At 44.5% G+C, this 23,503-nt stretch overlaps 1 protein-coding gene and 2 non-coding genes across 4 annotated transcripts in view; 1 reads left to right on the forward strand and 2 right to left on the reverse strand.

Annotated features, from left to right (window-relative positions):
* The first annotated feature begins 2,114 nt into the window (after positions 1–2,114).
* NARF (nuclear prelamin A recognition factor) lies at positions 2,115–19,993 on the forward strand. Of its 2 annotated transcripts, none has more exons than XM_051797527.1 (12): positions 2,115–2,150; positions 2,661–2,749; positions 3,222–3,302; positions 4,088–4,231; positions 5,867–5,999; positions 7,488–7,622; positions 11,824–11,942; positions 12,750–12,879; positions 13,492–13,564; positions 16,506–16,643; positions 17,169–17,326; positions 17,863–19,993. In XM_051797527.1, exons 2-12 carry the CDS (start codon positions 2,723–2,725, stop codon positions 18,102–18,104), a joined length of 1,380 nt encoding a protein of 459 aa, XP_051653487.1. In that variant the 5' UTR covers positions 2,115–2,150; positions 2,661–2,722; the 3' UTR covers positions 18,105–19,993. The 2 variants fall into 2 exon arrangements, with proteins under 2 accessions (XP_051653487.1, XP_051653488.1); XM_051797528.1 differs by lacking the exon at positions 2,115–2,150 and adding an exon at positions 2,167–2,209.
* A 2,438-nt stretch (positions 19,994–22,431) lies between these two features.
* TRNAQ-UUG (transfer RNA glutamine (anticodon UUG)) lies at positions 22,432–22,503 on the reverse strand. The gene has a single exon. It is a non-coding gene; the product is annotated as a tRNA-Gln (tRNA).
* A 943-nt stretch (positions 22,504–23,446) lies between these two features.
* Positions 23,447–23,503, reverse strand: part of TRNAQ-CUG (transfer RNA glutamine (anticodon CUG)) — a 72-nt gene continuing 15 nt past the window's right edge. The window contains exon 1 of the tRNA in view: positions 23,447–23,503. This exon is cut by the window's right edge and continues 15 nt beyond it. This is a non-coding gene — a tRNA (tRNA-Gln).

Here is a 23,503-nt window from a genome sequence, read left to right on the forward strand (position 1 = left end):
TGGAAAGCAGAGGGTGCTCTTGGCAATAAAATATATGGGACATCTAATTATCTAATAATTAGATAATAATTATTAGATAATAGATAATAATTAGATAAGTATGATCTTATACTGTGCACTGAAACAGAGACTCTTTGCACACTCTTCAGTTTGTATAAGTTTTTGCTCTTTTTGTTTGAATCCTTAAATTGAAAATAATTCAGTCCAGGTATTCTTAAGCCAGAGGATGAAACAGGAATACTTTAGGTTTGTACCAAAGATGTCTTTAATATTTCTGCAAATGTTTCAATTTCCATGCAGTTCTCTGGTTTTCATTGTGAATATGAAGAAATATGGGGGAAAATTTAATCTACTGCCTTTTGATGATGTGCAGAAGCACAACCAGTCCTGTAACAGATGAGTAAGTTGGTTGCCCAGAGAGATTGTAGATCCCCATCCCTGGAAGTGTCCAAAGCCAGGCTGGACAGGGCTTGGAGTAACCTGGTCTAGTGGAAAGTGTCCCTGCTCATGGCAGGGGGTGGAACAAGATGACCTTCAAAAGTCCCTTCCAACCCAAACCATTCCATGATTCTGTGAAATAAAAATTACTTTAAATATGATCTGCACAGTTACAGAAACATCCAAAACTGACATGTCTTTTGGAGAATCACAGTATCAATTTTGGATAATGAATATAAGCATAATCATCAAAATGTGAAACAGAAGGATTTTAGCAACACATTCCAACTTTCTTCTCTGCTATTTCCATATTGGTCAATGCAACTGTGGCTGTTGTGTCCAGGTGGAATAAGCTGGGAGGTTTGCACAGCTTTTTAGTATGAAAATACTCATTCAAAGGAGCAGGAAAGAAGATGTCAAATAATGCTGCATTCCAGCATGAAATTGCAAGGAAATGCAAATTCTTAGGTCGAATAGGAATTGCTCTGGAATGGTTGTGGTGCTTTTAGAAAGCTTGGGTTAACATGCTAATGTGAAATGTGAGAGTGTTTTCAATGAAGAGGACAGACACAGAAAATTATTACCAAAGCTATTACAGTTTCTACCTCAAGCCAGGATTTAGTGATTTTTTTTCCAGGGTATATGTAAATAATCAGCAGCTTATTTTCCTTTAAATGGGCAGTAAGAAAGTTTCTGTTTGCTTTCATTATGGTAAAGGTAAGGAATTCTTGATTTCTTTGACCTCAATGATAACTTGCCTGTAGTCTGTAAATTAAAGAAGAAAAGCCCACATTATTTTTACATTCTTGTCTGAGGTTGAAATGAAAGAAATGAAATGAAAGAAGTAGTTAGAGCTGTGTCCTTGGGTGACAAACCTCTGTGGCCGTACCTGTCTCCAGCCCTTGTGCTCAAAACCTGTGTGTGGATTAACGCCTTAGAGTTCCCTGTACCAGGAGGGGATTTCCCGGGGGCACTGGGTAAAGGAAAGTTGCAGTTCAGGCAGGAAATTGCACGTTCGTTGGAAGTTCTGCGGTTTGATTTCTAAAATGTCATTTTACACTAGACAAACTTCCCTGCGCAGCTGTAGGCGTGTACTGTGCGTGTTCACGGGGGCTAAAGGAGCAGCAAAATGTGGATTGAACCTTTCTGTCAAAGGACCACAACCCGAGGCTTAGAAAGACAAGAAATCACAAGCACCTTAATTAATATCTTGGGTCCTCTGAGGCAGTGGGAAGCTGATGTGCCCGTTTAATAACGCTGGACATAAGGGTGTGCAGCATCGCTGGGTACTTGTGTTTTGTTACGGAAACGCGAGACCGCAGCGCCCCGGTTAAATAAAATGGTGATGGGGCCGTATTTAGCAACTCGCAGGGTGTCGTTTCATTTTAGAATTAAAATGAGAAAACAGAAATCGGGGGGGAGGGGGGGGAGGGCGGAAATAACCCTTTGTGTGATAGAACTGGGGAGCGCGTTGTAAAAAATATGCGGGGACGTGTCGGGAAAGCAGCGGAACCTCGGGCAGCACGGGAGGCGGGGGTCGGGATGTGGATGTGGATGTGGATCGGGACGGGGCTGGGGTTCCCTCGCGTACGTGCGGCGGCGCAGGTCCGCAATGAGCCCGGCGGGCGCGGCCGGGGCCGGGCCGGGGAGGCGGTGGCGGAGGCGGGGCCGCCCCGCCCGCTCTGCGGCCACAGGCACAGCCCCGGCGGCAGGTACGGCACCGGCCCCGCGCCCGGGACTGCCCGGCGGGCTGCGCTGGGGCTTTTTGGGGGTATTCGGTGGTTGTTGCTTTTTTCCCCGTGGAGCTGGCGAGCTGCGGGTCGCGCCTGCCCGCTCCGTCGCCAGCCCGGCGCGGGGGGCTCTGAAGGGCCGGGGTGCGGGGGGGGGGGGGGGGTCCCGCTCCCCGGGCCCCCTGAGGGGCACCTTCCCCGGGGGGCGGCGAGCGGTGTCGGCCCCTCGCCTGCCCGGGGCCGCTCGGTGCCCCCGCACCCCCCATGCGCGGGGGCCGGCGGCGTTTGCGGGGTCACTGCGGGCGGGGGCACTGCGGGGCACTGCGGGGCATTGCGGGGCACGTGAGCGGCGGGGCCGCCCCGGGACCGCCCGGCGGGGCGGGCGCGGCAACAAAGGGCGGCGGGGCCGGGCTGGGCCGGACGGGGAGCCGGGCTGGGTTGGCGCTGGTCGTGCGGGTCTCACCCCCCGCCTCGCTCTCTCCTGTCCCGCAGCCCCGGCCGCCAGGACCGCGCCGCACCCGCGACAGCGCCGGGCTGCGCCGGCCGCGCCGCAAATGAAGTGCGAGAACTGCACCAAAAAGGTGAGTGCGGCGGCCCGGTCCTGCCCGAACCCCTCGGCTGGGGAGGGGGGCGCAGTCCCGGGGGGGGGACGCAGCCGGCGGGTTCTGCCGGGAGCGGGGTTACCCCGGGAGGCCGAGCGGCGCTGGCCGCCGGCCCCAAGGTCACCGCGCTCCGCGTCCTCCCCGCGCCGGCACCTCCCGGGAGCCCCCGGCTGCGGCAGGAGCCGCTCCGCTCCCCCTCGGCCTCCCCGGGCAGCCCCCGGCGCTCACGGACCGCCCAGAACTCCAGAACTGATGGACCACGGGTGGTTCCATCGCAGCAACTGCACTTGGAACACAAGGCCCTGCGTGTGAAGGGGCAGAAGGAACGCTGCCAGAACGCTGTGAAGTAACGTACCATTAGTGGTTAATGGTACAGACAGTTCTGCGAAGGTGTGCTCGCAGAACGGTGAACGGGCTTGGCATGATCCCTGCATTTTCTGTTTTGTTTCAGGAATGCAGTAAAAAACAGAAAAATGATGATACACAAAGCACATCTGTTGATGCATTGAGTTCAGACGATGGCTTTGAAGAGGTAATGCTCCTTCTACAAACTGTAATATGCTCTATTTGTATTCTTTTGTTGTTGCTACCCCAAGGGAGGTTATAAGGAGACAACTTTCAAGTCCTAAACATAACAATAATCAACAAGCAGTTGTAAGCAATTTTGAGCTCTTGTAGAGAATGAAAAATCTTTTCAAAAGGTGAAATAAAAGCCCATTTTGAGTGTCAAAAATCTTTAAAACAGACACAGAACTCGAGAGGAGTTTTGATAGTAAAAGGGCACAAAATGTCTTTATATCTAAGTTTCTTTCTTCTTGGTGAGCTGCCAATGGTTGTCATAGCAGATGTATGATGCTCTTGATCTCACAGTATATGTTCAATGCAGTTGTAGGACTGTGTTTTGTTTTACCTCGTGGTACAAAGCCCAAGCCATCTTGCTGTTAGAGGGGCATCTGCTTAAAGAGGTTTGATAGTTCAGGTAAAAGTTTTCTCAGTGTCTCGGTGAGTTGATGGGGACTGTCAGCTCTGCAGTGCAGTGCAAATGAAGTTACTAGAACATGGATTGGGGCTAAATTTAGATCTCTGTTTGCACTTAAACATGTTGCAGTTTCACAGTAATAGCAAGAGCAGAGTCATGGAAGGGATGGAACAAATTATTTTGATTACCTGTAAGTTCCCTTGGATGTTACACAAATGTCATGGGTTGTCTTCTTTTAAACCAGTGAGAGCATGTTTGCCCTTCAGCTGGCTCATTGCAGAGGTCTTGAAAATCATTTGATTGATATTAAATACTGGTTTACTTTTTTCCCCCCCCAGAAAAATGAGTTTGATACACTGGCTAATGCTAAAATACTCCTTAGCGACTGCTTAGCTTGTGACAGTTGTATGACATCGGAAGAAGGAGCCAGAGTTTTCCAACAGAATCAGAAGGAGTTCTTTCGTGTTCTCAACCTTAATAAGGTAAAGTGACCCAAACAATAACACACAGTTTTCTGGGAGGAGGAGGCAGTTACAGAATGACTAAGCAGCTTGGTTTCCCAAGGCAGATAATGTGAAGATTTGTCAATATATGCTTTTTCCAAAGAGGAAGTGAAAACTTGAAGCGAGATGAATGATAAAGTACTTAAAATCATTTTGCACTAGAGATGTGAGGTCACAGCATTTAACCTAAATGCTGGAAGGAAGTTACTGCACCTGCAGAAGGAAAATTTATTTGAAATGTAACTCCCTCATTACTGTACTAACAAATTAGTCTTGTAGTTCAATATTTATAGATATTCCTACCTTTATTACTAGGACTGTTCTGGGTGGGGTTAGTGCCACTGTATCCACATAACATAAAGTTAGGAAGACATTGAAAGTAGAATTGTCTTTAATATATATATGACCTGACTATATTTGGAACAGAATTTTTTGTCCAAATTCTTAGCAAAACTTAGAAGTGTTCTACTGCTGTCTTATTTTCTGCTGACTTTTTTTTTTTTTTCTGGAAGCTAGTTGCTAAGTACTGTGCTCAGATTTTTAGGACTTGATACTGAATTAATTATTTTAGTTCTGCCCCAGACTTCTGTGTCCTTACTTGGTGTGCCAAAGCTACCAGAATTGAAGCTTTTTCTTGATCTGTATATAAGTGTCATAATTAAGAGGATTCACTACACAGTACTTAAATTTTCTTAGGAGTTCAATTCTCCATACAGTATGATGATGTCATACATGAGAAAAATGAAGAAAAGGGGGGAAAAATAATCTTTTGGGTCACAATAAGAGAGCCTGAATTGTCCAATAGGGAGGCAGCCATTTACCTTTATCAAACTTCAAGGGTCCAAAGGAGGATAGTGAGCCAGAGGCTCAGCTGTGAGCTCTGAGTTGTGAGCTGTCCTTGGGAGGTCAGTACACAGCATGTAAGTACAGACTGTGGTCTCTGACCTTTGCAGGGTGAAACTTGTCTGTGGCACAGTCCAAGGTTCCACTGGTGTGGAAAATGACCCTGCTAAAACACAAGATTTGTCTTCACCTAAATGCCACAACCATCAAAGCTGTACAGTTCCACACCACCCAGGGTATTTTCAAAGGGTTCCTCAGTGCCTACAAACCCTGGTTTGTTGAGGGTCCCACCTTGCCACTTTCCCTCAGCAACTTAAGTGATAAAGACACAGGAGCCTTAACAAAGAATCAGATCTGTAATTTGCTGGGTTGGATTTACAGCTTCAAATACACCTGCTTCTGTAAACATCAATTTACTTAATATTTAAACATAAAACTTTTTGCATATTTGCTAGAATCTTTCATATTGTAGAACATCATGGGTACTGAATGCCTCTTAATTTTCCTTATGCCATGTGAAGACCAACCAAAGAATTCCTAGAGGACAGATGGATTATATAAAAGCAACAACTACAGATGATTAAACACTGACAGAATCAGAGGAACACCCTGTCCTGCCCCAACTTGGTGGTTGTTTCACAGAGCTTGTAATGATATGGCCCACTGGAGCATAAGACACTAAGGAATAACTCCAGGAGAGGAAAAGGCAGGGAAAGCAAGGAGCCTTACCCTGTTGTAATGACATATCTTTTTTTTTTCTTTTTTTACCAGAAATGTGATACCTCAAAACACAAAGTGTTGGCAGTGTCTATATGCCCTCAGTCATTGCCTTATTTTGCTGCTAAATTCAACCTCTCTGTGAATGAAGCAGCCAAGAGACTCTGTGGTTTCCTCAAAAGTCTTGGTAAGTTTGGGGTTTTTATGGTGGTGGAGCAGAAAGGGGGGATTGGTTTAGGTTTTTTGCTTTCTCAGTAGCCTTCCAGTACCTGAAGGGGCTAAAGAGAGCTGGAGAGGGGCTTTTGACCGTGGAGTGAAAGAGGGGAGATTTAGATTAGATAGTAGGAAGAAATGAGGGTGGAGAGGCCCTGGCACAGGTTCCCAGAGAAGCTGTGGCTGCCCCATCCCTGGGAGTGTCCAAGGCCAGGTTGGATGGGGCTTGGAGCAACCTGGGACAGTGGAAGGTGTCCCTGCCCATGGCAGGGGATGGAACTGATGATCTTTAAGGTCCCTTCCAACCCAAACCATTCTGGGACTCTATGCCATGATATTTTGTTGTGCAGTCATTGCACAACTTAGTTCAGAGTTTGAACTCCTCGCTCTGTGATGTTCCAGCGGGGCACCAGTGACACAGAGCAGTGTCACACATGGATTGGAGACATTCCCTGTTCCCAGTAAAGGTCATGGAATAGAAGGACATTGTAGAGCTGGCTCCAAAGCCTCCACTATCAAGAAATCAGGGAGGATTTGCTCATGACCTTCACTAAGATTTCCCTGTATTTTGTAACTTGCGGGAGGAGGGAATTCTTACCCTAAATTCCTTCTAGTCCTTTTGACACATTAAATCTCCACAAGACTCTCAGTTCTGTTTTTCCCTGTAATTTGAAATTAAATGCAAGAACTGCTGTATCTGCCTATTTTATGTTAAAGCTGTATTTCCTTTGCTCATTATGCTGTATGTAAGTTCGAAATTTTTTTTTTCATTTACTTGAGAGAAGGAAGAAAACAAGGACAGTAATAAACCTATAGTGTTTCCATATATATATATACACATATTCATTTTTCTTAGTTTTTATGATGCATCTTTGTACCCAGTATATTTTCTTCATCTAAAAGCACTGCTAAGTTGTGGAGGGGCCCAGTTTTCTCAGAACATGTTCATTATCAATGTGGGGATGTGCTCAGTGTTACGTAGGCTTATAGGGAGTGTGTTGCTAAATAAGCAGACAGCAGGTCTCTGCAGTGTTGGTGATATGCTCCTGTACCTCTGCAGACAAATTCAGCAATGGGAGATATAACTGGATGGTGGTTTTTTGTGGATAATGATATGTGACTTCAGCATGTCTTGAAAAGAACACTCCTTTACAAGAGTCACTGTGAATCACCCTGGAGTCACGAAATCCCCCTCAATTAAACCAAAAGCAATAGATGCTGAATGGCAAACTCCTCTGAAGGAGGCAGAGAACTATTTGAAGTGTTGCTTGCAGCATTAGCAAGCTGCTGGTCCTTTTAAATTCATGACATAGAAGATAAGTTTTTCAGTGTATGGCTTTCATTTATTTTCTAAAAATTTGGAGCGGGGAAAGAATATACTCATTGATCCTCCAAGATTTTCCATAGGCCTGGAACTCTGAGAGATGCACCATTCCCTGTTCCTTTCTGCTTGCTTCCCCAGGGGTGCATTATGTATTTGACACCACTATAGCTGCAGATTTCAGTATCCTGGAGAGCCAGAGGGAATTTGTGCAGCGGTACCAACGGAGGAACCAGGAGGAACATGCCTTACCAATGTTTGCCTCTGCCTGCCCTGGTGAGAACTCATTTCTCCATCCTTCCTGCCCTTCAGCCTGGTCTCACTGCAACTACCAAGGAACTAAGGAAAGAGTGGCTTCATTTGGGAGCTTTACACAACTTAAGGCATTTTTGGTTTGCTTCTGAGGGATACCAAGCACACAGTATTTGTTCCCAGTGTCACTGATCATCCTCAGTGCCTGGAATTGAGAATCAGAACTGGAATGGAGAAGTTAGTGGCTGCTGCTTGGGTGTTCAGACCACACAGTTTAATGGGGCATTTCCTTATTGGAAAGAACCTTTAAGGAACTTTGATAGGATTAAACCACAACCTCTCTTATCCTAAGCCAAGTTTTGAACTTGCCACTTAAGCCTGGGGGGGAAAGTAGCAGGTGACATTCCTTGTAATGACTGTGAGATGGTCATGTCTGACACTCAGAAAGTAATTCTCACATGAAATGTCACAGCCTTGACTCACTAAATGTTTTACTTTGGGAGTTTTGCACCTGAGAACGTGTTCTGTATGAACAGAACCTGCACTTATCCCAACTGAATATATGCAGAACATTCAGTCACTGCTTATTTTTTCCATTTGTTAACACACCACCATTTCTGTCTAAAAGTCACCTTCCTAAAAAAGAAGTATCAAAAAAGAGGTAGAAGTAACTCCTTTGCCTAACATCCCCCTCAACTCTCCCCTAAAATTAATGGTTTTCCTTTTCAGAAGGCTGATAAAAATACCAAAATATTTCTTGCTAACTCTGAAATAACTCAAGTGGCTTGCAGTGGTTAAAGAAATGTTAGTGATGAGAGAGTGAGTGAGAGTTGCAGTTGGTAATGCCCAGAATCTACTGTTGTCATTGATTTAAATACTACTGTTTGAATTATATTTAATAATTTAATACTCTGTGTTCTGTGGTTGAAGTATCTGGGTTATGCTTTAGGTACTACATATATATACTAGGAGGAAAAGTGTTTTCTTTTCTTCTTACTGTTATCTTAGTGTAACCTCTTATCTTCAGGAGCAGGCACACTATATACTGCTTTTTTTTCATGTGAAACCTGTGAAGTTGAAACACCCCCCATTAATTAGGTTGTGCATGGTTTCTGTAAAATTCAGGACCTGAGGATTTCTTTTAGAACTTCTGAGAATTTTGATTTTCTTCATCTAGAAACAGAGCTCAGTTATCTGCTGCTCTTACTGGAAATATTTTAGAATAATTAACGGAGCACTTTTCTTGTCCTTGTGTGGCCCACACAAAATAGTTTCTGGTTTCAGTGCAGGTTGTGGTGTCAGCCCTCTGTACAGATGTCAGCAGAGCATGGGTGCTTTCCTTTTCTGGGAAACTGAGCCAGAATATCACTGTAAACCCATTTTGAAAACATGGTGTGTTTCTCTGACAGCACTTAGAGAAAGCAAAAATCATGACTAGTCATCTTTAAAGTTGTGTACTGACCTTAATTGTCTGAGGGCATTTTCTGTTCCTTATTCTCCTTCCCCTCTCTACCCTCAGATTACATAAATTTGTCCCAGAAATGCTGTTTACTGTGTTTATCACAAGATGTTTTTTATACATTTCAGTAGACAGAAGGTCAATGTGAACTCAAGCAGAACTGCTTTTTGCTCTTGTTTATCTTGGGCTGTGACCCTGCTCAGCCCTATCACCCTGTGCAGCAGCCTGGTGTGGAACATCTGCCATGAGCAAAGAGCAGAGCCCAGAGGGCCCAGAACCTGATAAAAAGGTGCATTAGTGTCCCTCTCTTAATTGTTCACCTCCTGCTGCTCCCAAAGGAGAAAGTGAGCTGATGGTTTTGTTTCTTGTTTAAAGTACGACAGTGTAACTACTGATAGTACAGGTAATCACTTGTGTTCCTCAGTGTACCAGGCTGGTCAGCAACATGCAGCACGTTTTGGAAACAGCCAGTTTTTAATGCATTGCCAACCTCTGTGTGCTCCCAGAAAAGCCAAGGGGTTGGGATTTGCAGCAGCAGTAGGAAGAACATAACTATTGAGGATTCAGATGCTTTTGTCCCAGTCAACTAATTGCCTTTTTCAGGGATGGGGTTTTACAGGAGCAAAAGTTTTCTTAGTTTTCTTGCCCTTCCTAAAAATGCACAGATACATTTATGGCATCTATCTTTGTGACCTTCTCAGAATAACCACTAAAAATATGTGCTCTGAAGTACCTCTACAAGAAATTATGTGTTGATTTGTAGGGGTTTCTTGCTCTTTGATGCCAACACAAGCCAGCAAATGGCTGAGAATCCGAATGAATTTGTGGAGGGGGTAGGTCTGGGTGGGTGCAGGTGCACCCTGATGGAAGAATGGGGTGTCTGAGGCTTCCTGTGCCTGGGGCTCTGGAACTGAGCCCTGGGATGAGCAGGCAGGAACAGCAGTGTGTGTGTGCAGGGCAGAGCAACCCCTGTGCCCCTCACCAAGGCTGCCTGTCAATCAGCCAGGGACTGATGGGCATCAGGAGCTGCAACTCTGAGACACTTGTTCCATCTGCTGCAAGGACAGAAACAACTTCAGAAATTACTTTGGGCAATACCTGTCAGAAATCTCTTGGGATTCAGTGAAATGTCCTTACAGCTCATGACTACAACAGCTGAAACATTCCAGTTTTAAGAATTCATAGCAGGAGTGCTGGGGTGAGTAATGGCAAGTACAAGGCAGAGTGGTTTTTAAACTGTCCTTCTTTGGTTTGAAGCAGTTGTTCTCTTTGGACAGCACTTGAGACTAAGGCCCTTTGAGCAGTAGGATGTACCTATGCTGCAGAATGTAATACAGCCTTTTACCAAACACCAAGGAATTAAGTCCTTTGTTGCAGGTACAGTTGAAGGTGGACACGAGGCAAACCTTCTGTTCAGAGTCTGGCAATTCAGCACAGTCCTGACATGTAAATCTGGTCCTCAGCTTTTCCTACAGCAGAAATGAATGGTTGTTGAAGATGGTGTGTGTCTTTGAGATTTTCCATGGAGACCACTATCTGTATTTCAGCAAGAATTGGGAATATTTAAACAGCTGGAGGATCCTCGGGTTTTTCTAATACTTTCACATTCTCATTTTCATCAGTAAAATTTTATAACACTGGGAAAACTACTCTGCAAACAGCTGAACACCACTTGGATCCCAGCTTTGTGCTGCTGTTCTGACTTAAACATTACCAAGTGTTTTTTTACATAAGTGGTAATTCCAAGATTAAAAATTAAGGTACAGGTTTTACCCTTCCTGGGCAGCACGTACTGCACAACAGTTTTTCTCTTATGTAAACACTAATTTGCTTGAAGATAAAATACTTAAGTGTGATATTTCTCACCATTTCTTAGCACCAAAAGCAACACACTTCCCTGGAAGGCTGGGCCTAAATCTCCTGCACAGTTTAGGTGTCATGTAGATGAAAAAAGCTCCAAACCCTTGCTGTGAAAGATTCTGGGCTGTGATTTCCAGTAAGAGCCTAAGAAAGTGCCTAAGAAAGAATTGCACACTCTAAATACCTTGATTTGCCAGTTCTGTTTTGGAAGGTGGGGAATAATACAACAGCTCTGGATATTGGGAATGGTGTGAATATCCACAGCTTGCCTGAGCTGACATGCTGAGTGAGGGAGTCTGGTGAGAGGGAGGGGGGTTCTTGGGTAACTAAGGACAGAATGTTGCACACAGAGATTTCAGTTCATTGCTGTGTGTGTGGTTGAGTGTGTGGGTGTTCCTGAAGGTGTGGCTACTCCAGCAATAGTAAAAGAAGCCATTTTTTCCAGGCTTAATCCATGTGCATCTTGTGATAATGCCTTCATGTGACTCTTGTGTTCCGGGGGGGCGAGCTGGGGGATGGATATTGAATCTCAGGAAACAGCAGGTTGCAGTTAAGCAGCCAAACAGTGCATTTGTTGTAGTATGAGGTGATCCGAGGGCTGAGGGCTAGAAGGTCAAGTTACTCTTTGTTAGTTGGGGTCCTGTTCTTTCTGCTTTGTTAAATCTGTGCACTAGGAAGGGTGTAACAGGGCATGAAGTTCACAGAGCCCTGTAGGTCTGGAGTTAATGACACAGTGAATTATTGATTAAAGCATTATTAACAGAGCCTTGAATTTTCCTCCATTTCCCCTCACCCTGCACAGAAATGTCCTACCTACTGTGAAGGGGTCAGAATTTTTAGGAGCTGTTCTGTGAGTTGTGCTTCTGGGCCACTTCTCTCTCTGACTGTGATTTCCTGTCTCTCCAGGTTGGATCCGATATGCTGAAAGGGTGCTCACCAACCTGGTGACCTCTCACATTTGCACTGCAAAGTCTCCCCAGCAGATCATGGGCTCCCTAGTGAAGGGCTACTTTGCCAGGCAGCAGGTAAATAACTCCCATTTATTTTTTACCATTATACTCTTCTAAATAGAAAAGTTGGGCTAGTGGGTTTTAATACTGAAATACAGATGTTAGTTATTATTTGTCCTTGTAAAATAAATAGTGCTCTGCTGCTACACAAGTGCCACGATGGGAAGAATGGGCAAAGAACCTCAGTTCATGCAGTGCAATCCTTGCACTCTCAGGGCAACATGGCTTTAGATATTTAAGGATAAAATTAAACCCATGGCAGCTAAAGGGTTTCTTGTGCTGTTCTACAGCACAGCCAAAATAGGAGCAGAGGAGAGACATGTGGAAATTGCCCTGTTATCTGGGATCAATAAAAGCACTGTATCCTAGAAACAAATCTTTGTATCCTCTCAAGTTTGTATGTTGAAAAAGCTGCTGTTCTTTACATATCACACTTACATGGAACTGTAGCCACAGTCTGTAGGAAACTGTTGCTGTCTGCACATGGATACAGAAATAGAGAGACATAAATGAGTGACAGCTGGAAACCAGAACTCCTGAACTGTATTCATTTTCTAAGGTAATCAAAAGCTACAGAAAACGTGGTGTGAAGGTCTAAGTAGGAGTTCCAGCCAGAAGACAGACTTTGGAAGTCTGTTGCTGATGCTTTGTGACTTCTGGCAAATCATTACCTGTGTGTGGCAGCCTCTAAATGTAATGAGTAGGGGCTGATTCCTGGTATTGCCTGCATGGGGTTTATGACACTATTTCTGTCCTTGTCATCCTTCAAGCTGTCTTTTGCTCTTCAAGGAGTTCACTTGTGCTCCCTTCTGTGTTCCACAGAACTTGTCTCCTGATAAAATTTTCCATGTAGTTGTGGCACCTTGTTATGACAAAAAGCTGGAAGCCTTGCGGGAAGATTTCTACACTGCCTTGTATAATTCATCAGAAGTTGATTGTGTCCTGACATCAGGTTAAAGCTTTAAACTTACCATCTATAAATATATAAGTGAATCACCAGTTTTAGCATAGCCTTCATGTCAGACCTGGCTTTTTTCAGGTCTGCTTTAGTCCTAAGGTTGGCTTTTCTCTGCTTAAAAATAAGTACGTCTGGTTTTGTGGGACTGTGAAGGGGATACTTTCCTTCTAAGTTGCTATTCATCTGACATATCAGGTATTTCTTTCTGTCAGCCTCTCAAGGAAGGTAAAAGTTATGCAAATCTTTATTTAAAATGATTATCTGGCTTGTCTGTGGTCATTATTTAATCTCCACTGGGATTATTTTTAACACTCCAAATTCATGTCTTTAGCCTTAATGTCCAAACTACACATCCTGCAGTGTAGAGACATCTTCCAAATTTGCCCTACCATGAAGGCTAAGGATTTAAGCCAAGTTTGGGCAAGCCTGAAGGCCCTTTTCTTTGGGGCTGGAAGTGTCAGGCTTCTCAAGTTATTGGAGGGAACTGACTCTGGGAAGAGCTGGAGAATGTGACTGAGCAGGTGTTGGGACACTGATCTCTAAAACAGGCACAGCATGGGTGTTGTGCTTTGTGTTGAAAGTAAAATGTCTCATGTTTTCCTACAGGTGAAATTGTCCAAATAATGGAACAGAAAAATGTGTCTATGAAAGATGTGCCTGAAGTAGCTGTAGATAGTTTGTAAGTAGCTTTGTTGTGGATTGTTTCCTTATTTTGATCATAAATGACACCTTGGAGCACATTCAGCATCAATGTAAAACTGCTCAGGAGAATGTTTTTTCTTTTTAAAGAAAAAAAGCCTGCATCAAAGCCTAAATATCCCACAGCTTCATCCTTTATGTGGTGGCCAAAACCACAGAAGTGTTGTCTTAGATGTTCATTGCTATATATAAAAGTAATATGAAACAGATAATATAAAACTGTATATGCTGTCTAAACACAAAAGGGTCATTACCTCAGATTATATGCTATATAGTAACTCCTTTAAAATTTATGACTTTTGAAGATTTGTGTAGCTCCTTATTTTTATTTTAAGGCAGTAATATTAGATTTGACTGTGCTGAGCTCATGCCTTGCTGGTAAATGTGACTGTCTGGGGGTGTTGACCCCGTTCAGAGCTCTCCTGTGCTTGATCTTGAGTGAAGCCCAGCAGGCTGATGTGCCTCACACAAAGCTGCAGGGACACAGTCGTGGGCTTGACCATCTGCTCTGTGCTCCCCTCTCCTTCACAGTGAATTTCCACTTCCCCAATATGTTCATGGAGAACTGCTAGAAGCAGCACCCTTTCAGGAAATGGTAATTAACTGGTTTTTGTACTGAGGACAGCAGTTAGTTTTTCCAGATTAGCTCAGGCTGAACTGTGCTGAAGCACACAAAGCACTGAAGAGGTTTTGTTTACACCCCATATGCCTGGCTCAGGGAGCACTGTGCCTGGTGGTTAATTCTCAGGCTTAGTTACAGAGGCTGCTCTCCCTGATCTTTGTTCAAGTGTGACAGATGTTCCTTGGTATCTTTCCAAAGGGGTGGTAGTGGAGCAGTAAACATGCTTTCTTGCAGAAAATAGAAAGCTCTGTAAGTTTGGAAAAATCCTTTTCAGTTCCAGTTAATATCCTGCTTGGATCTTGTCTAGAGTGTAGGAATTGGAGTGGTACAGTGGGAACATGTTCAGAGCTGTGTTTGTGGTGCAGCTCCTGTCATTGCTTCTACCAGGAACTGTCACACAATGAGAATTCCAGGAATAAAGCTCTTGCAGGCATAATCACATAGAGACAGTCACTTAATTCTGTATCAGCCTGTCCAATGAAAGAACAAGCTGTTATCCAGAATATACCTGGTTTATTAGCTCAGTTTATAGAACTACAGAATCTCCTGAGTTGGAAGGGACCCACTAGTTGGAAGGGATCAAGTCCAACCCCTGGCCCTGCCCAGGACACCCCAGCAATCCCACCCTGTCCCTGACAGCTCTGTCCTTGAGCTCTGGCAGCCTTGGTGCTGTGCCCACTGCCCTGGGGAGCCTGTTCAGTGCCCAACCACCCTCTGGGGGAAGAACCTTTTCCTGAGATCCACCCAACCCTTCCCTGACACAGCTCCAGCCATTCCTGGGTCCTGTCACTGGTCAGAGGGAGCAGAGATGGATGTTGCCCCCCCACTGCCCCTTGCAGGAGCTGCAGACCCCGATGAGTCTCCCCTCAATCTCCTCTTCCCCAGGCTGAACAGACCAAATGACCCCAATTTATGTTAGAAGATAATGTTAGCTTTTCAAAGGATTAATCTGATAATACTGATTCAAGCTGAGAGACCTGATGACATAAATTTTTGCTCTTCTGGGGTCTTAAAAATAGATCTTGCGGAGAAATTTAAATAACTTGGACTCAAAATAAGTCCCAGCACAGCAGCAATTTGTGATGAAGTGCTTGGTGTTAAAAAGTTCCATGGATAAAGTAACTTGTGTTTGAGTTCTTAACTCATTTGTGTAGCTCCAGCAAACAGCATTTGGCAAAAGCTGGGTGAAACACCATGAAACAAAATCAGCTGAGGTTGTCAAAAAAAGAAAACAACCCCAAAAAACCAACCATAAGCTGCAGTAGTTCTTCAGTAGCTGCACTGGTGTGGCATGGAGGGGATAGACATATCTGAGCTTTTCAGTGATTTAGTACTTATTTAAAAAAATACTTATTAAGTGTAATAACTTTGTGTTTGCTGTGGTAACTCTCACCTGGGCTCTGTGGCTGAGCTCTGGGCTGGGATCAGCTCAGGCAGGAGCTGCCAGTGCCAGGGAAGGGCACTCTGGGTGTTCTGGGAGAAGGGAAGGAGACTACACCCAGAGGGGCTTTTACATGGAAGACCAAAGCACATCATCTGTCTGCCTGCTGATCAGCCCAGAGTCTCCTCCTGGAGTGGCATTCCCACACCCCACGTGGATTCCTCCTCTGCCAGAAGGGAACAGGAGCCCCCAGAGCTGCAGCTTTGGGATCCCCAGCAGTGTCCCAGCACAGCCCCTCCTGCAGCCACGTGGGCTCAGCAGAGCTGCTCCCAACTGGGGCAGAGGTGAAGCTCCAGGAGAAGGCCATGGCCTTGGACAGGAGCTCTCACTGCCTTCCCTGAGCTAGAGCACAGCACTTGTTTCAAGGTACACTGTTCTAACCTGGTTGCAGCTGTACCAGTTCAGTGTTCTGTTGACACACTGTTATAGACTGTGACAAACAGCTCCTGGAGCAGGAGAATTGTCTGTCAGCAAAGACTTGTAACTTTATATTCTCACAAAAAACTACTTATTTAAATAATTTTATTTAAATATTTTCCAAAAAATGTCTCCTGAGCAGTGAATGGCTGTTAACCAAATATTTAGGCTGTGCTGAATGTGCATTCTTATGAATTACTGTTGCTTGAACATGGAAAGCCCTACAGCCTTTATTTTATATATATTTTATTTATTTTTTTTCACAATCTTACTGCTGTCCTGACCAGTTAACATTATTTAAGCCGTAATAAAAATGTTAATGTGTTCTTACTTAGTGCTACAAAACACTTTTTGGTGGGGGAGATAGAGAAAAACATACTGCTTGACTGAAGGGAAGGAATGGAATTTCAGAGTTGATCTTCCTTTCTGTTTTCTTCTAAGGTTTGCTGACATAAAGGAGGGAGAGGTAGTAAGGCACGATGGGAAGAGGTCTGATGGTTACCTGGAGCACATTTTTAAACATGCTGCAAAGGAGCTTTTTGGCATGGATGTCAAGGAGATCACCTACAAAGCATTAAAGTAAGTCAAGAGTTTTGTATCCTTGTTATGTAGGACTGGCTAGTTGGAACAGAATATTTTCAGTTGCAAGGGACCTACAATGATCATCCAGAGCAACTGTCTGAGGAATTTGGGCTGACCAAAATTAACCAGCTCTCTGGGGGATTCTGTTCCAGGGTCTGACCACCCTTTTGGTAAGGAAAGGGTTGCTGAAGTCCAGTCTGAACCTCCCCTGGTTTAGTTGGTGCTGCAGTGAATGCAGTTACTGCCCTTTGGCTGATAGGCAGTTATATGTTATAAACCTGTAAGTCTGTGACAGCATTCATTTAATTGATTGCTTAACCACACTTAAAAAATTAGGTATAATTCTATTTTGAGTTACACCCCAATTTCTGCCTAACACAGTTTAGAAACTGGAAGAGTTCACCTTGATCTTACTGTTACACTTGTTCTGTTCTCTTTAGAGCATCTGAATACAAACTGGCACAGTTGGATTGCTCCTCTGGGAACACAGGGGGTTAAAATATTCTCTGTGTGTTTTGACAGGAACAAGGACTTCCAAGAAGTTACCCTTGAAAAGGATGGGGAGACAGTGCTGCGCTTTGCAGCAGCTTATGGCTTTAGAAATATCCAAAACATGGTCCTGAAGTTGAAAAAAGGAAAGTTTTTGTACCATTTTGTAGAAGTCCTTGCCTGCCCAGGAGGTAAGAATAATTGTGGATCCCCAAACGCTCTGTGCACGTCTTGAATCTCAAAAGAAAGCTGCCCTAAGGCAAGCACTTCATTCCTTCCTAATTCCCTTCTTAATAATCTAAAATCTCATTATTTAATGAAGGGTCCAGAACACCAGTTACAGGCTGTGGGTTGGCTCAGGAATTGATTGGGTTTTCCAAAATTAGCCCCAGTGTTTCTGGCTCTCTTCTGACCTATCAGTCAGTGCTGGCACTTCCAAACCTCAGAGGAAATCCCCTGAAATGGTCGTTGTCAAGGACAAGAAGAGATAAGATAATTAGGATCATAAAACCACAGAGAAGGCAGGGAAAGATTGTTGATATGGAAACCTCATTTCCCTTAAGATGATGTTGACATCAGAGTCACTTTAGGTAAATACAAATTGTAACAGCACTGGGGGCAGTTTATGTAAAGCCAAGTGTGAAAAACGAATTTTGAGTTAAAATTTCTCCTCATATCAAACCTCATCACCCTTGCAGCTTTTTTGTTCCTTTTTTTTTCCCCTAAGGGTGCCTAAATGGCAAAGGCCAGGCCCAGACTGAGGATGGCAAGCCAGACAGAGCCCTGCTTGCCCAGATGGAGGAGGTGTACGCTGCCATTCCCGTCCGGCTGCCAGAAACCAACCTGCACGTGCAGAAGGTGTACCAGGACTGGCTGGAGGGCATGGACTCCAAGAAGGCCCAGGAGACTTTGCACACCACATACAGTGCAGTGAATCAAAGCACGAGCAGTTTGGACATCAAGTGGTAACAGATGACAGGGCAGAGCTGTGCTGAGCTCTGGGGTCACCACGGGGACCCTCTATGCAACCACGGAGCACCAGCCAGGGTGAGTGAGGCACTGCCCAGCTGGGGACTGTTCCTGGGGAAGAACCACTGCTTTGCAAAACCACAGAAGTCTCCAAAAGCTCTGGTTCCTGCCACTGTCATTTAACTTTTACTGTGTGTCGTTTCATGGATTTCTTCATTCAAAAACGTGATCTCGCAAGGTCCAGAAGCCCTTTGGGGGTGTAATTCCTGGAGAAGTTACTCCCTGGAGTGAAGCATTCCATTCACTTCACAGCATGGGCTCCTCCAAGAGGGTGAGATGATTTTACTCCTACTCCTAGGTGTGCAATCCCTGTCATCAGGAGAACAGTCCACAGGAATTTCAGTATTGTTGCAGTTGGTGTGAAGTAACTTGGGATTTACTTGTCTGGCTAAGGAAAAAGCCCTTTAAAAGGACAAGTGAGTATATGAAGAGATGTAATGAATTTCTATATGCCTTGTATCTGTAATTCAGCAAAAAAATACTCAGTTCCAAACTAGCCACCATTCCTTCCTGATGTAATGTCACAGGATGCTTCACAGAAACTGAACCTGGGAAGCTAATGCTGACTGGTTCGTTTAAAATAGTTCCAAATAGGTTGGTTGGTTGGTAAAAAAAGAGAACTTACTTTAAGTTGTCTTCAAAGCTTGCAGCCAGGAGTGGTGGTGCTGCTTGGCTTCTCTCTGAGAGTGAAACATGCCCAGATTGTTCTTTCATTTGTCTCCCATGTTGACAGACTTCTGCAAAAAATAACTTCCTGGGGTGCCTCTGAGAAAAAAGTCCTGAGCAATGCTTGTGAACTCATCAGAGTTAAGATACATCAGCATCATGAATTTTGGTGCACTTATTTTTCTAAGTATGCTGTAGAGGTTTCATTTAACAGACACTGTAAAGTGCTCTTGGCATGCAAGCTTGTCTGCAGTGTCCTGAGTTGTCAGAGGGTTGTTCAAGAATGTGATGGACAAAAGAAAATTAAACTCCTGCCAGACTTCCTCAGATTTTCCTGGTAACATCCAATCTGTTCACCATTAATGGCTGTTTGAAACTAGCAAAGTTCCACCTTTCCTTGTCCAGCCTGAAAGGGTGGATGGGCTTTTTTAATCATTTCATGCAGTTTGAATTAATCTTCTTGTACATTCAATATTACAAGAGCATGTGTGAGGAAGGTCTAATCCTGCAAAAACCTGTGTGTGTTTGAAATCCACATTTCACCTGAACCCAGTGGATGGGATAAAGCAGCAGGGAAGGCAGTGCAAGTCCTGGCATTGGCTGAAAAGGAGAGAGACACTCAAGTGTCACCCTGATGACAAGAAATAGTTCTCTTAATGTGAAGCTGTTAATAATTGCAGCCTCCACCTAAACAAGAAACCATTGCACTTGGAGGCATGTTTTCTTTCAAGTGCAGATGAATTTGATTAGTGCACTACCTGAATGCACACCATGAGATTATCCCCATGAATTAGCCCCAGTTGTCCCTTGTAATAAAAACGTGGTACTTACGTGGTGCAATATCAGAACATCACCAGAAATCTACCTCTGTACAGGAAGGGAGGCCAGAAGTCGTGGGAAGACCTGTGTGTGTAGCTGGAACTGTGACAAATGTCTGCTAGAGAAAGCTGGGGTGTTGCATGACATTTGGGAACAGATTTCTTTTAGAAGCAACATCCACCTCCTTCAGTCTGATTTTCTTTATCTGCCACGATTTCCTCCAGAAACTCCAACGGAATTATCATGTACTAAGGTGTCCTGTTCTGTTTGTATAGGCCTGTTTCTCTGTATATATGGTTTGTAGCTGGATGCATGTTTAAATTATATGGCTTCTGCTCTTTGTACAGTGTGCTTATTTTTTTATGTGCATATACTGGGTGAAGTGGTATGAAAAAGTATGAAATCTTCACTAAATGACACAAGAGCTGCCTTGTTCTGAAAGGAGCCCCCTGAACTGTTTGTGCAAGGTGACAAATCCTCCTCAGGGGTGGGTGGCACTTTGGCCTCTGTGTTTGGCTGTTGCACTGAAGGGCCTCACTCCCTGTGCCAGTGGGGGACCCCCAGGAATGGGCTGGTCAGGGGGGGAAGGAAATCTGTGCCCTGCTCCCAGGAAATCTGTGGCTCAGTGTATGAAATAAACTATTTCAGTTGAATCCACCATTTCTTCCATCTGCTCCAGTGTTTTAACCCCTTGAGGTCACAGTGTGAAGAGCTGTTGATTATTTGGCTGCTGCAGAATTCTTTTTAAAGACAAGGAGGGCATCTAACTGAGCTTGTAGTGGCTACAGGGAATGTCTGTATTATCATTAGTGACCTAAGCAACTGAGACTTGTCTTTTATTTTGGTTAGCTTTTTTTTTATAAGACTTTTTGGAGTAAAACATAAGCCCTTTTCTTTATAGTGCTAGTTGAAAAGGAAAGAAAATTTTTTTCTTTCCCCCTCCACCTGCTTTCATTGAAATTTCAGGTATCAGAAAACCTCATTACAGCTTCATATATAGTGAAACACTTGCCTAAGGTTTGATTCTGTCTTTTAAACCTGTAGTTGTAAAGTGTTACTGTTGACAACACATGTTCCAGCCACACTTCTGAAAATACAGCACTATTTAATTCCCTGATTAATTTTTGGCAGCCAATAATTTCCATTGCTCCTGCCTTTTCAGCAAGGGGAAAAGCTCCTGGTGTGGCCACAGCCATAGTGCTTCACCTCTGCCTTGAATGTTCTGCTGAGACAGTCTTGTCTCTAGAGGCTTTTTAGAAAATTCTGAACTGGAGGGATTCTGGGAAGGGAACTGGAAATGCTGAATTAATTTGGGAATTGTCTTGGGTGTTCTTGACTCGAGCACATCAAGTGCTGGATGCCTGGGTTGTAGTTCTGTACTCTGAGGCTGTTCCAGTGTGTTGTGAGGTCCCTTTGCCTTGAGCAGGAGGTTTCCCTCAGCCCCAGGAGTGTGTGCCCTGTGCTCAGTCACAGGGGCTGTGCTTCCCTGACAGTCAAGGATATATCCATATGCAGCAGTCTCAGCTGGGCTGCATCTGGACAGTGTTCTGTTACCCAAATTTCAGTGCTTTGTTTACAAATGGAGCATGACCATGAACTGTCCTGAATAAATCCTGATGCTTAATTCTGCACTGATTCCATCTCATCCCATAAAAAAGTCTCAGTACACCTGGTTTCACACTTGTCTGGAGTGCTGAGCATGTCTGTGGCACCAATAGTGCTGGGTCACAGCTACACCTCCAACTCTCATAAATGGAAGGAGAAAGTTGCCAGATTGCTGTGGGAAATGGTAATCTGCTCTCTAGAATTGTAAATTAATATACTGAATCACTGCAAGGCAGACAAGCCTCTATGGCTATAAAGCTCTGGTGCCTGGGGAGAAGGATGAAACCAGTCTGTGAGGGCTGACTAATTACACTGAAGTTACTGTAGAGAGTTAATTAAAACACTGGTGCACAATGAACAATAAAATCCTTATTTGTGTGTGGCCTGATCCAACAAACAGCTGAGGGAAGGATGAAAATTAGCTCTGACACATACAAGGGATTTTTCATCGATGGGTTGGGTGAAAATGTAACGAATTGAGCAAACATTTCCATATGTTCCCTTGAGCAGCTGGGACCTGAACTTCCACTAAATAATAAATTGATCTGAAGGTGTCCTGTGGTTTCTTTTCAAGGGACAATACAGAAGGGTTACCTTGGCCAGAGGAAGAGGAGCTGCTGGCACAGAGCAGGGATGTTCCTGTTGCTGTGTAAACCAGTGACTAGTGAGTTTGCAGGAGGGGAGATGGTGTTCTGGTGTCCTGAGCAACCCTGGAAATGAAAAGCAAACACTGAGGGTGTGTGTCAGCAAAGCACTGGGAATACCCATTTAAACTGTGCACAGTTCCATCTGTGACATCATCCCTGCTCTAAAACCACAGCATTCCTGCCCCCATTTTCCAAGTGAGTACTTGGGTGCAGCCGAAAAACAATGTCCAAATTCAGCACATTTACCTACTGAAAGGCAAGTTTTCCACAGTGTAAACGCCTTTTTTTCCTCCCCCCAAAAAAAGACTTAGTGTAATACATCAGTGAAATATAATGGAATATCCAATTAAAATGTTATAGCAATTATTTAAGGTCCTGTCCTTTTTGTCCAATGTACAGCTGTTCATCCCAGTGAAGAAAAGTGGGAGCAGCACGATAAAGGATCAGGTCAAGGAAAGCCTTTGGCATTGAGTTCCATCCCTGCTGCAATGTGACCCCATGGAACAGGGAAAAATCGGGATAATCCCGACAGGTTCTACCGAGATTTGAACTCGGATCGCTGGATTCAAAGTCCAGAGTGCTGACCATTACACCATAGAACCAGGTGGTGCCTCCCAGCCCTGGGAGCCCGGGCAATAAATCCATAGCCAACAAATCCCAGTGGGAAAACTGCCCTGTTCCTCCTGTCCTTGGACCTGCAGTGACTGGCAGGAATTTAACACGGTCTACATATCCATATTTATCCTGCATTTCTGCAGGATTCATTGTGTTCACAGAATCACAGGATTGTTTTGGTTTGGGAGGGACCTTAAAGCTCATCCAGTCCCACCCCCTGCCATGGGCAGGGACACCTTCCACCAGCCCAGGTTGCTCCAAGCCCCTTCCAACCTGGCCTTGGACACTTCCAGGGATCCAGGGGCAGCCACAGCTTCTCTGGGTAACCTGTGCCAGGGCCTCACTGCCCTCACAGTAAAAAATGTCTTCCTTATCTCTAGTCTCAATCAACCCTCTTTTAGTTTAAAACATCACCCCTTGACCTGTCATTCCATACCCTTGTCCAAGGCTCCTCCCCACTTTCTTTAGGTACTGGAAGGCCACAATAAGGTCACCCCATAGTACCATGATGGCAGGAAGCAAACATGGGCAGTGGGAGAACAGCTGTTTTTAGGGACACACGGAATCCTTGTACCTGCCCCGGAGCTCAGCGGTGCCTCCAGCTTCGCTAATGCAGAATTTAGAATCGTGTTCCCAGTGTAGAAATAAAAGAACCACTGATGTTCCAGTGAGCTGTGACATCTCTGAGATTCTTCAGGTAATTCCTGTCAGAATATACCAACCTGGCTGCAATAAGTAATAGATATGGAAAAAAATATAATCAGGAAAATTCTGTGTTTGTTTTCTCTTCCTCTTTCACTTTCCATACGCTTTCCAGGTAGCACGGGATATGTCAGTAGTTCACGGCATTTCAACAGTCCATGAAAAACACCTGAAACAACTTTTCCACGATTTTCCAGCAGAGAAATTTGCCCACTGCAAAAAAGTTTCAGGTTCCACCGAGATTTGAACTCGGATCGCTGGATTCAGAGTCCAGAGTGCTAACCA

This window comes from Manacus candei, unplaced genomic scaffold, assembly GCF_025592945.1.
Source record: "Manacus candei isolate 608988 ecotype Guabito, Panama unplaced genomic scaffold, ASM2559294v1 h1tg000047l, whole genome shotgun sequence".
NCBI classification, from domain to species: Eukaryota; Metazoa; Chordata; class Aves; order Passeriformes; family Pipridae; genus Manacus; species Manacus candei.